This window comes from Lipophrys pholis (assembly GCF_963383615.2).
Source record: "Lipophrys pholis genome assembly, chromosome: 4".
Lineage (NCBI taxonomy): Eukaryota > Metazoa > Chordata > Actinopteri > Blenniiformes > Blenniidae > Lipophrys > Lipophrys pholis.
In genome coordinates, this window is record NC_137637.1 from 24,353,801 (window position 1) to 24,366,940 (window position 13,140).

General features: G+C 39.5%; 2 protein-coding genes across 2 annotated transcripts in view; both read left to right on the forward strand.

The window, feature by feature from the left end:
• The window catches only part of cfap20dc (CFAP20 domain containing), a gene marked incomplete at its 5' end in the record, with an annotated part of 36,313 nt that extends 28,019 nt beyond the window's left edge, over positions 1-8,294 (forward strand). The window contains 3 exons of the mRNA XM_080461136.1: positions 4,924-5,030; positions 5,144-5,255; positions 5,403-8,294. Of these exons, the coding sequence (XP_080317262.1) occupies positions 4,924-5,030; positions 5,144-5,255; positions 5,403-5,417 (234 nt within the window). The 3' untranslated portion in view covers positions 5,418-8,294. The remainder of the gene's footprint in view (positions 1-4,923; positions 5,031-5,143; positions 5,256-5,402) is intronic.
• Positions 8,295-9,340: 1,046 nt separating this feature from the next.
• On the forward strand, positions 9,341-12,404 carry LOC308108490 (protein FAM3D-like). Its single transcript, XM_080461469.1, has 9 exons — positions 9,341-9,496; positions 9,576-9,671; positions 9,760-9,792; positions 9,886-10,009; positions 10,104-10,162; positions 10,674-10,724; positions 10,847-10,931; positions 11,013-11,139; positions 11,307-12,404. The coding sequence occupies exons 1-9, from the start codon at positions 9,484-9,486 to the stop codon at positions 11,400-11,402; spliced, it is 684 nt and encodes a 227-aa protein (XP_080317595.1). The 5' UTR covers positions 9,341-9,483; the 3' UTR covers positions 11,403-12,404.
• Positions 12,405-13,140: the final 736 nt, after the last annotated feature.

The window sequence follows — 13,140 nt, forward strand, 5'->3', positions numbered from 1 at the left end:
TTCACATTTAACGCCCCAGTTTGGACAAATGGGTGGCTGGATGCACTGTGTGCAAAGCAGGCACTCATTTGTCAGTGGGTAGTATGAGATCGCTCACATGGACACAGAAGAAATTAAGAAGACAAAATATTAGTGTAGTAGATAGTTGTAGTTTGTTAATTAGTAACTTTCTACAGCTTGTACAGTTTTATTGTTTCCAATATTTTGTTGTAAAGCAAAAGTGACATAGGCTGGTTGTATAAAACAGAAGAGTTATTCCTTGTTTTTTTTTCAGTAATAAAACAATAAATCTGAACTGTGACTCTGTTGTATTTAGAGTTTTGATACACTGAATGTATTATTTCTGTATATTTGTATATATTTGTATATTTCATTCTAGAAATGTTTGTGTTATCTTGGTTTCTTTGATTGTCAAAGACAGATTATTTTAGACCCAATCAAACCTGTGGAGTTACCTTGAAGAAGCCTGACTTTTTGTCTTTGATTATAAAACTAAGATTTTTGTCAAACAGCTGAATTATATTTCAATGCAGAGGATGTATGTAGAATGTATGAAAGAAATACAATTTTTGTATCTTGGGGCTGGGCTGAGAATTTTCTTTCTTGGTTGAAATTGTAATGTAATCACGCTGGAAAAATGACAATTGTGTTCCAGTACCCAAAGTTCCAGTAATTAGAGTATTTGTCAATTGTTCCTACCATTCATCGATCTAACCGAGTATTTCATTTATTGGCTGAGCTTATGCAATGTCTGAAATATTGAAATATTAGCCATTGCACTACACAGACTTCTTCTTTAATCTGATATGTTGGGACATGTAAGTCAGCTGACATATTAAATTTTCATGACAAGGTCACATGTTGGGTCCTGAAGTGAAACACTGGAAGGAGGCAAGGTTGCCATATTGGGCAAAACAAAAGAACAAAACAATACAAAACCCTGGTGGAAAAATTTTGAGGAGTTAAACATTGACCAAATAGTTGCTATGATATGTCAAAATCATGTCAATATCAAAAAGGTACAAACTCCAAGCAATTTGATTGTATGAATCCTGTAACTTTATGATATATTTTAGACTTATATATACATATTAACCTTTCTACAAAAAAAAAAATAAAAATAAACCCTCAAAACTCCATATCTTTTAAACTTTTTAGAACATTTTAGCTTTTTAAAATTATTGTTTAACATTGAAGTGGATGGGAAACCGCTTCAACTTACATTTAAACTGCTTCAACTTTGAACTACTACAGGTTCTTCTGCTCGAGACTTCATTTAACTTTTAAAAGGTTGCCACTATTCAGGTTTAGCTAATGAGTAAGTAAGTACACTTTATCTATATGCCACTTTTCACAGATGGCAATCAGAAAGTGTTTCACATTATGACACTATTGAACACATTACTTCTTAATAGGACATATTTATCTATTTATTTAGTGGAGTTGTGAGGCTTTTTCAAGTTTTGGGACACTTTGTGATCATTTTAACATCGGTTCTTGGTTTTTAATGAGGCGGGGTGGTCTATGTTGTGTTTGGGCTGGAAACTAGGTCGTATCTGGCAACCCCGGAAGCAGGTGCGACAGCTGTAAAGAAGGAGGAAGTAAATACATTGGTGTTTCTCATTTCTTCCTTGTGTTTGTGCTCGTCCAGAGATCGTAAATGTGCTGATCACTGAGCTCCATAATGACAGCAGGCTAACGAGGCTCTGCTGTGAATGAAGATGTCAGCGCAACAGGTATGTTTAATGAAAAAAAAAAGACTTTTAATTCTTGCTGGTTTTGTAAATAGTTTGCGGACGTAATCCGTAATTTACACAACACAACCATTTGAAAGTATAGTACAGATTAGGATTGATGGGTGTGTGTGTGTGTGTGTGTGTGTGTGTCGTGTAACGAAAGTAAACGTGAAACACACTAAAATGCATTGACTTTATTAAATGACAGGTCATAACCCAGCACGTGTACAACACAACAAAGAGAATTGAAACACTTTCAGAATAAAGGAACTGGACTTGAGTTCCATATTGACACATGACCTGGTCTTGAGATTCTTAAATTAGACTTTTGTTTGCTCCTAGTTTGCCCCTCTGTGTGGATAGAAAATGAAGCCCCCGCGGACACGACAGCATTTCAAATGAAAATGCATTGTTTTTGTGTCTTTCGTTGCAGTAACGTTTTGAAATTTTTCAAAACACTCCATTTACACGGAAATGGCAGAAATGCTGACAACGATGTAGTTTTCATGTTGGGCCACTAGTGGGTGCTGTTCATTGTTTTTGTGATGAAACCACACATGCGCACAGAGAACAATACACTATAAAAATGAACAATGGCGAGTACATGGACAATTGTTTTGGACAGACGACAAGTTGGATTGCTATTCTAGGTGATACTCAACTGTGAATCTACCAAGTCCCGGGAGAATCTGGACTGAGAGTCATACCACTCCGGAGTCCTCCATTACTATTGTCCGTCTACTCGCGCTTGTGCGGTACAACTACAATCGTGGTGCAGCGTTTTCAAATAAGTCCCGTTTCCCCCCGTTTCCATGGTGACGGAGTCAAACCATTTTCAAAAATGTTCCATACCAGCGAATTCTTCGTTTGGCCGCCAGACACGAGGCTGGAGGTTGTTGGATCCTATAACCGAAGACGCATATCAAGATAGTTTCTCAGCGGTTACTCTTTATTATGCCTTAAAAGCAAATCTTTTTCCCCCACAATCAATAGTACAAAATAACTATAAAGAGCGCAATGAAATTGAATAGTGATAGAAATGAGGCCTCATCTCTGCCGAAATTCAACATCCAAGGATGGAATGGCAACTCCCTTTTATTGCCTTACAAGAAAAGAAAAATCAATTATTGTTTAGTCAATTCAGCCTCGACTAAATACCTCGCTCAGTTTCAATGTAGTAATGCAAACAGTAAACCAGTAGTCTGACAAATGTATTAGTTTAATAGATAAAAATATCCGCGGATCAGACAGTAAACGGGGAAGCTTTTCCTCACTTCCTCTGAAAGGCAGCACTTGTGTTTTGTCACTTTGTGGGCAGATTAGACACAACGCTGCTCTGATGTCTATTTGTCAGATATTATATCAGCTTCAACTGTTTGTGTGCATAGTAGAGCACACAGCAGCCTCTTGGGGATTATGTGACACACAGCAGAGATCGGAGTGTGCAAAGTGCCACTCAATTCAGATATATATGTCCTTTGGAAAAACAATGAAAAATTGGGCCGTTTTCCGGAATCCATAGCATCACTGGCTACGGGACTCAAAGAGAACTCGTGGTGTTTGCAGACGGTTGCTGGACACTAAAGTGATGTTGAAGAGGGAAACTGCAAGCAAACATAATCTCAGTTACTGAAGATGTGATATATTATTTATTTAGGAAGACCAAAAAAGCGAGACTTGCCACTAATCAATACGATGAACTCGTGCTTCAGTATCGACCCTTTCCCTCTTGAATCCTCTGTAAATAACTATAAATACGTATTTTCCATTTGAAATGGTTCCAGTTTGTTTGTCAGTCGTTCATTTGTTTGATTTATGTCGTAAACACTGTCGGGTGTTTTTATTATTATATTACATCTTCTTTTAAAATATTCACGATACTTTTATTTACTTTAATATTTATTTTCATCTCATCTCATCTCTGGATATATTCTTAAGATAAACCCATTCATTTTTACTAATTGTTTAATATGTGGACTAAAGTTAAACCCAAAGGTAAAAGTGACACCTGGAGAAAACCCCGGGAGTAATGTGGTAATTCAAAAACAAAAAATGAAGTAGTTTTACCGCAACGTGGATAACATGAGTCTGGGCAACTGACGCCAAGTTTTGTTTGAGCCCATGAATATAATAACAATAATATGTAATTGATTAATTTAACAGGCTGTAATGACTGTATAGCTATTTATAGTTTCACTTTTTTTTGAGTTCAGCTCAGTTGGAAGAGCAGGTTATCTTTAAATCTAAAGGTTGGTGGTTCAATCCCCATCTATTAAATGTCCATGTTTGTCTGTTTGAGCCACCAATAGAGCTGCGTGTGTGTGTGTGTGTGTGTGTGTGTGTGTGTGTGTGTGTGTGTGTGTGTGTGTGTGTGTGTGTGTGTGTGTGTGTGTGTGTGTGTGTGTGTGTGTGTGTGTGTGTGTGTGTGTGTGTGTGTGTGTGTGTGTGTGTGTGTGTGTGTGTGTGTGTGTGTGTGTGTGTGTGAGTGAATGGAGTGTGTGTCCAGTCTGCTGAAGCCGTATAAGTGAAGTCGATTTACATGCAGTTAGGTTATTTATTAGATTAGTATCCACAATTCCATAAATCTTTGTGGTGACTGTGCTTGATCACAATTTGGCCTTCTGGTGGAGGGGATAGGTTTTTTTACGAGACTGACAGTGATGGAAGTTGTTCGTCTATATAAAGGATGGAAGGACATGGATGGATGTTTGGAGAGTTGAATGCGAGTGTGTGCTGATGAAACACGCTGCGCCACTCACACTTTGTCGCGTTTTTTTGAAAATATCATTCCCAACAACGCCACACGTCATGAGTCGCTCCTGTTGATTTGCCACGTCATGGTTGTGCCCCGCGTGAATCCTAATTGTGAGCGAAATGACTCGTGTCTTCACACGCTGCTCCTGACATTACAAACGACCTTTGCCCTAACTTTTAAGAGGGAGCTGGTTGTCATTAGTTGTTATGAGTGATTGTCAGAAGTGAGTCGGGGGTTTTGCTGCTGAGCTTCTGGGTCGTGCGGTCCTGTGATTTATAATGAACTACTGTTCGGCTGTCATATCTCCTGCCTGTATTTCTTTTTTTTTTTTTTTTTTTTATCTGTGCCACACATCATGAACTGAGCTGTTAGCTTTATGGGCTCTTTAACTACCCTACTGTTCGGTCTTATTGCATTCATTTGTCTTTTTAGGCCCGGTTAAGGCTTCACCCTGGGATTATTGCATCGGTGATCTTCGTCTCTGCAGTGGCGGTAGCCGCCGCTGTATTGATCATACGGAAATACTGCTTCCCCGTCAAGTAAGCAAACTTGTTTAATGAGCCCCGGTGTGGTTATTTAAAAAAAAAAATAATAATAAATCTCGGTCAGTAAAAACAGATTCATCCGGGTGTCTCACATGGCTTCATTTCAGTGAGGCCACATACAGATACTCCGTGCTGAGGCAGATGGAGGATCAGCATTCGGGGGTGACGGAGGAGGATGGCGACCGAGGACCCGGCGCAGTGGGAGAGGAGTCGGACGAGGTCAGTGTGTCATGGCCTCCCTGATTGTGGCTTTCGCTGTCATCCGTCCCCCACTACAAGTCAGCTCAGCAGCAACCTTCCTCATCACATTAAATGTCATCTTAAACCTCTTTTTTTTTTCTTTCTTTTTTTTTCCCCCCCTGACAGGAGCTTCTGGAATAAATCTGCACTTGGACTTTGGGTGGACTCACTGAGGAAATTGTCTAGTGGTTTTTCTATGTTCATTATTATTTATTTATAAACTGATTACAAGCTTACATGAAACTTTTATAATAATGTTTCGACGCAGAACAAGGAAACGGAAGCGACTGCTACATCTGAGAGGCTGGAACCACCACGTCGCTGTTGTTTTACCTTTTTGTTTGATTTATTTTTCCTGAGACAAACCGCCCCTTAAAGTCGTTGTGGCTGCGGAGTGTTATCCTGAAGATCATTTGATCCACTAGTTTCGGCTTCAGTCTGTATCAAATTATTGGATTCACATTTCTTATCTGGCTAAGTTATTGTAGGCGTGCGGTCTCTTTTCTCTTTGAGTTCACATTTTGTCTGTCATCTAGTCAGAGTAAGTTGATTTTAAGTTGTTTTTAAAATGCAGTCTATATACCCAATCAAAAGTGACCTATAAGGATCTATTTTGGTCCCAGTTCTCACCTCTCGGGACCCCCATGAATCTCCCCGGTCCTGTGCTCGATGGCGGCTGCAGGCTAAAGTCGCAGCAGGAAAATAAACCCAAAGCGACCTCTTGTGTTAATTTAAGCTTCAAACTTATCTTAACTTGTTACAATTCATATTCCTCTTAACCAGGCTATGATGTAATACCCACAGTGCTAAATATAGAGGGGAAGTATAAAGTAGGAATCATTTTGGTCAGCAGTGATACCTGATGTCTCCTCTTTGAAAACGCAGCTATAGTTGTGGTGATTCTTTAGAAAAGAAGCCTGATCGCAGACTTTAATGAGACGCCGCTATTCAAATTTGTCGTGTCTTTACTTGATTTTCGGATGAAAAGCCAGGCTAATTAATTTGGAGCAGGAAAACGTTGGGTCTATTCTTGCACAATACATACCTTAGTTTAACAGGATGCTGGAAAAAAAATAAAAATTACGAATATTCTTGTCGTTATGCAATAAATGTCTCGATTCGGCAGATGGACAAGGCTCCCTCCGATTTTGTCTCGACCTAAGTGTGTTTTAAGTCGGCTGCAGAATGCATCAATATCGAACATCATCCAGGGAATAAACGGTCGTTGCAAAGCCATTACACAGAGATTTGACATTTCAGATATTTTGAGCACCCTAATTGAGCGACAGCTAATAATAGTCATTGCAAGACTCCAGATATTTACCAGTTGGCCAGTTCCCTTTGAAAATATTGCCTATTTTCCACAGTAACGCTAACCCATTTGAGGTGAGCTCATTCTTTGAATGAATTTTCAGGCTGAGTGATGTTACATGATGTTTTCGTGACAGTTGCATTTGCCACAAAAGAGGGTGAAAATATAGCAACTCTGCATGCTTGGTAGGCGCGAGTGAGAATCAGTATGTGAACATCCATGTGGCAGGATGCTCGTGGCAGCTCAAACTGATTAATAGTTAATCGGAAATCAGTATGGTTTCCCTTTAATTGTTATTTGTGTGATCAACAAATTAAGCTGTGAAGCCAGTTTGTTGTCATCCGTCTCTTCTTGTTAACATTTCTTATTCCAGGTTTTCCGAACACATCGTTGGAAGCGGTTGCCAATATCGGTGCAGATGATAATGATGGTGCTTAAACACACATGCATATCCGATTTGAATATGTTTAAACTGCACATTGGCACAAGTGTAATGAATGAATATGAATGAATATGAATGAATATATGCTTTATTGGAAGGTTCAAAGTCACAATTGCTCCTGAATGACAGGTGAAGGAGCCGTGAATAGCTGTATTAAAAATCTTTGTTATGGTTGTTTCATTAACCCATAAACACTTTCTGCAATTGAACCAAATGCAATCAAACGTGAGTACTTGATGCTCACAGTGTTATGTGCTGCTTTCTGAATACTTAAATGTCTCCTATGCTTGGTAAATTATAGACCACAACGACCCTCTGCTGGTTGTCTTCAGTATTGCGCCTTGAATTTAAAGACCTTCATTATTTAACCCGTAATAGTGCACTCACTAGAATATATGTAAATAAATTCAATGTCTGTATAAAGTAACATGTTTTGTCATTATGGACATCAATTCCATTTTAATATTGCCTATACATGATTGAGTGCTACTGTCTTATCGTGTAATGTGTTATGGGGGGGGGGGGGGGGGCTTACTGGACTTATTGTGCATCTGTTTGAACACAGATACAGTCACTTATACTAGTTTTCAGTGTGCTCATGTTCAAACACAGTTTTTCATATGTTTAGGAGTGAAATGAATCATTCAGGTGTACTAGCTGGGATTAGTAAATACTGTCCTAACCCCCCCCCCCCCCCCCCCCCCCCCCCCCCCCGTATGTAGTATTTACTTCATCATGGTTAGTTTAGCAGGAAATATATAAGGATATGTTAACAAATATGGCCCCTTGCTTGATGGAGTGTTCAGATGAGCGATATAAAAACCTTTTCGTTGGTGCATGGTTTGGTGTGTTCAGAATATTTCAACTGGATTGGACAAAATTAGACCCTAATCAGATCAAAATGTCAATCAAAATGCATATTCAGTCCCATCAGGTTGTGTCAGTTCAGTTATAAGACTCACTTAATTGTATGCAAGTTCAAATTGTTGGTTTTGCTTTTTTGGGGGGATTTTTTAACCACACTGACAACGTATTACAACTGTATTTAACATTACAACCCACTCACGTTTCTTGTTCACATCTTTCCTGGTGAGGCTACGCTACTTGTGTGTCACAGAAATCTGGGTTCACGTCCTGCTTTTAAAATTCGATCTTTGTATAATCTGTCCTTCCAATTTGCTGTTTCTACGATGTGATTTTATTCCAAATAAGAAACTGACCACGTATCAGCTGAAACCTGTGATTCATTAAAACATATTTACTAAGTTTGTCCAGCCTATTGAGTTGATTGACGTGATCTTCTGACAAACCTCGGTTCATTAATTCAGCTATTGAATTGAAAGCAGCGCTTTCGGAAGATTAGCAGACGGTCGTCCCTCTCCCTATGGTTGAGCATCATGGTCGTGTATACATGCTTCTTTCACCATGGACTCGGCACACTCTCGAGTTTTGTGTTGTCTATTTCTCACAGAACTAACACTTGTGTTTACCGCCATCCTCCACTTTTTGTGAGTAAATATCTTTTGTTTTTTTGTTGTTTTTCTCTGCACTGTCAATCTGTCAGCGCAAATACGGGGGGAAATTGCATTAAATTACACTATTTAAGCTGTAACAAGTTTGTAGCTCTCACTCACAGTTCAGTTAATTAACCAGTGTAGATTTTCAGACGAAGTTGGGGTGAATATTCTACTCTGTCAACACCTTTCAAGCACTAAACGGAGATCTATTAACACTTGACGGTGCCCGTAAAGTTCAGAGTGTTGTTGAACCTGTCAAGAAGCAGTGAAGGAGATACTTTATTTTTGTAAACCATTATACAATTGTGTTGATGTCAAAGCAGGGCCGAGGAAAAGGCCGTTCTTCTTTGGAAGCCGTGAGAAATGAGAATTCCGAGTCGGCGAGAGCTGAAAGATCAGTGGAAGGATCATTGACTCAGTGTTGCATCGAGTGAAAAACACACGCCACTGTGATGATTTTTCCTTTAAATGCTCTTTTGTCATTTACACATGCAATTTGTAATATGAAACCTTTGACCCTTTGCTCTCCTCTTTCTGCCGTCTCTCTCTACGGGTTTCAGATTTGCAACCAGCGATGCACAATCTGCTATCTGCAAACAAAGTCATTGTCCCCTTCCCATAGTATATCTCTTGTGGCAGACACCTTCCCTTGTCAAACAGTATAATACAGAGAAACCTGACCATCCAGTTCACAGTGTTTGTGTGTGTGTGTGTGTGTGTGTGTAAAACTAGATTAATGCCACATCCCACTTTTTAAAGTAGTGTTTGTATATCCCAGCACATCACCTCCCATAGGGCGTGTTTGGAAGAGCTTCACAGATGAGACAACACGGTGGCACTGCCGTGTTTGTATTACGTGTCGAGTGCTTCGTCTACGTCTAAGACGACTTAACTCTTCCTCCACTGAGAAAACAAGCTGTGTGATTTATTGAAGATATGAGATGTCGAGGTAAGATTTCACTTTACAGCAAACGTGTACTGTGTGTATTACTCCAAAAGTACATCTATCCTCCCCTTCTTGTTGATAGCACTTTGGCAACTTGGGCCTGCGCTTGCTGTCCTGATCACATTAGGAGTCTCCATCCGTTATTACGATGCACAGGAGAAAGTGAAAAGTTTTCTGGGTAAGATCATTTTTCCATCACCTCCTAAACTGCGTGCCACGTTTCGATCGCTGATCACAACGATGCCACCTCCATCCTTCTGCTTCAGGGTTTTATAATGAGGATCAACGGTTCGAGACAGGTGGGTCAAACATTTTCGGTTTCACAACATAAAACGTTGAAATTTTTTTTTTTTTAAGTTTACCCTCACTGTCCCCGTGGTCTGCGTTTTCAGCTACAGCCTCGCCTCCATCACAGTGCGGCCTCTCAACAGTTTGTCCGCCCGACCGCTTCGCCCTAAACATCAGGAGCGGAGCAGCAAATGTTGTCGGGCCAAAGATCTGTTTTGATGGTAAAACGTATGTCCCGATAGATTGTGGAAAAGGCACCTGAATAATTACATTCGACTCTGAGATTAGACAGTGAAACTGGTAGTTTGCTGTGTTTTAACAGCATCATGAGTCACGTGCTGAACAACGTGGGACCAGGGCTGAACGTGGTGGTTGTGGATGGTGAGTTAGAAATATTCTCATCTTCTTCAAACAATGATAAACTGGTCATGCACAGGATGCTTTGTCATTTTTAAAGACAAGTTAGCACTGTCGCGTTCACTTCTATAACTCCCCCCAAAGAAAGTTGGGCTGATGTGTGAATACAATTGAGTGCAGAATGCAATGATTTATAACGTTCATAAATCCCCATTTTATTCAAGAGTGAACATAAACAAACATGGAAAACAAGAGCATTTCATCAAAACGTATTTGTTTGTCGTGGATAAAAGATGTATGGATGGAGCTTAAGGATGGCAATACATCTAATCGCTCAAATCAAGATTAAAATATGTTGCTATAGGAAATGCAAAACATTGCAACTTGTATTTAATTGTATTTTGCACATCGGTACAGCATTTCTGGAATAAGGGAAATGTTGGCTGACTTATCAGTTCTATTATTTGCACAATTTTAATGCTTCATAGTGGATTTGTCAGCTGTAAAACATGTTGTTTTTTTTTTGTCCTTATAGGTGAAAATGGAGTGGTTGTTAAACATGACTGTCTTAATATGCAAGATGGAAGTAAGAGGCCTTTAAAAAAAAAAAAAAAAAAACGCAACCAGGGAAATAACTTCAGAGCTTTATTGGAGCATTTATGTAATGGTAATTTTACTCGCTGTTTATTTGTTTCCTCGTGACAAAAGACCCAGAAGACATCCTGGCCTTCCTAAAGTCAATAAAACCAGGATTGATAGTTTTAGTTTCCTCGTTTGACGACGTGACAAAAAAGTAAGTCCAAATCTCAAGGATTCAACATGTAAGAGTGACTTTAAATAACAAAATCTGACCCACTCAACTGTTTGGTGGCAGGATGACGCCTGAAATGAGGGAGACATTTGTCGGTATGGGAAGCACTTTGATCAGGTCTGTAAAACAACGAGACAGCTGGGTGTTCGCTGGCAGAGCAGGGACGGAAATCAAAAGCCTCTTTGAGAAGGTTAGTGAACTTGTTCAGTGCATCTTTCTTTGTTCCGTTAGTGTCAGAAAAGACCATCTATTTTAAAATACGTTAAAAGGTAAGGGGCAGGGGGGGGGGGGGGGGTAAGGATCCACGTGGGTAAGGATGATGAAAACAAAACGTTCTCTTCTCTGTTCACCTGGCAGCGAGCTGTTAATGATGAGAAAACCAACATTTATGAAGGATGGCCAGAAATAGTGGAGGTGAGCGGCTGTTTCCCGAGAAGCCCAGCGACTGACTGAGTGACGCAAACTTTAAATCTTCCTGGAAGGAATTGCAAACCAACATGGACGTTTCTTTTGAAAATAAATGGTCCTGGTGGTGAGCACTCACACGCACAGTATGGCTTGTTTCCCAACTTCTAAAAGCTGTTAACTTTCATTTTAAGTATCCAAAGCATTTTTTTCTTCATTTGTTGTATGACTGCGTTCTTCATCTTCTGCTCCTTTGCTTGTACACGTTTATTTTGATCTCCTGAGTGGAGGGACTGCTGATGTAACCTGGGACATTTTCCAAAGAGGAACGTTACAATAAATGGATACATTAGTAATCATCGTCACCAATAGTAATAGCACTTGCAAAATAAAAGAATCTCTTGGTGTACTTGCCTGTAATTCTTTTCCTCACTGAAATAGATAAATTAAAAGCCTTTTCAAGCTTTACTTTATGGTTCTTTGTGGGTCGAAGCCAATTCAATTCACTATCAACTAATTAGCCAAGTGGTTTCCAACCTTTAGGTCAGGCTCTATTAAATGGTCACAAGATAAATCTGACCATTGGTGAGATGATGAATGGGTAAAGAAAGAGAAAGCCGTTGTCTTTTCTAAGCACATTTCATATTCTTTTCAATCTCTCTGCATGATGGGTCCAATGTGGTCAAGTTTTATTTTGATTTTTTTTTACTGGCAAGCCGTGAGAAAGGCTATTGTGAACCTTCCAGAGGCAGAGAATCTGGGCAGAATATGTTCAACAATGGCCCAACAATCACACAAATATGTTTAAAATGTATTTTGTGAATACAATTTCAAGTTTTCTGAAGGTTTGTTGGAATTTTCCTCAAATCCTTTGCAAATCCAACCACAAAAATAAGTTTAAAGTCGAGCCTTGAATTTCTGTAACTTCGCCTTTAAAATGTACTTCGTTCAACTTGAAATTTTGAAGATAACTTTTTTTCCCCCCCCAGTTGTTAGAATGGGAAGTACTCTGTGTAATAATTCATAATGTTGGAGTAAAGGGTGTGAAACTTTGCCCGTATTGTTTTTTTTTCTCCGTGACATGATGGATGTCTGCTCACTGCAGTCTGTTAATGCTTCTGCAGTTCAGTTCTTTCCAGCGGCAGAAGACACCACTCCTTAAACGTCCTCTCAAGCCTGTGACTCCTGACATTTGCGTCGCCCTTGCAGGGGCGTGTGCATCGGAGAATGGCAATTGCCAATATCTGAGTTTAGAGTCGGATATTTAACTCAAACGGACCAAACGTGTACTCTTGTGCGCCTCTATGTGACTCACAACCGACGGAGTTATTTCCAGGTGAATGCAATGAGTGAGTCAGTGAGTCGAAGTCGGATCGACTGTTGGCCTGGTGATTTCCTCCACTTCACCTGGAAGGACCCTGCTGGAAGGAGTGCTGTTATAGTAACCTATTACTTTTGTGCTATTACCAATACATGATGAGTTTGTGGTGTTTCTGTGTCTTTATCATTTTTATCATTATCATAATTATCATTTTACTTGGATAACTCTCCCTGACATTAACAGCATATTAAATGTTTTTTTTTAAATAAATCTGAGCTACTCTGTGAGGAAAGATCTCCCTGGTTAAACTCTTCCTCTTCCAGGCTCATAACAAAAACAGGACCAGAAGCCTTTAATTGATGTAAATGCTTGTAAATTTTTTCTTTCATATATTTCTCATTTGAAAGCTAAAGACCAATTAGACCTAAATACACGACATAAATGTTTTGTTTTTTTCCTTTCTAC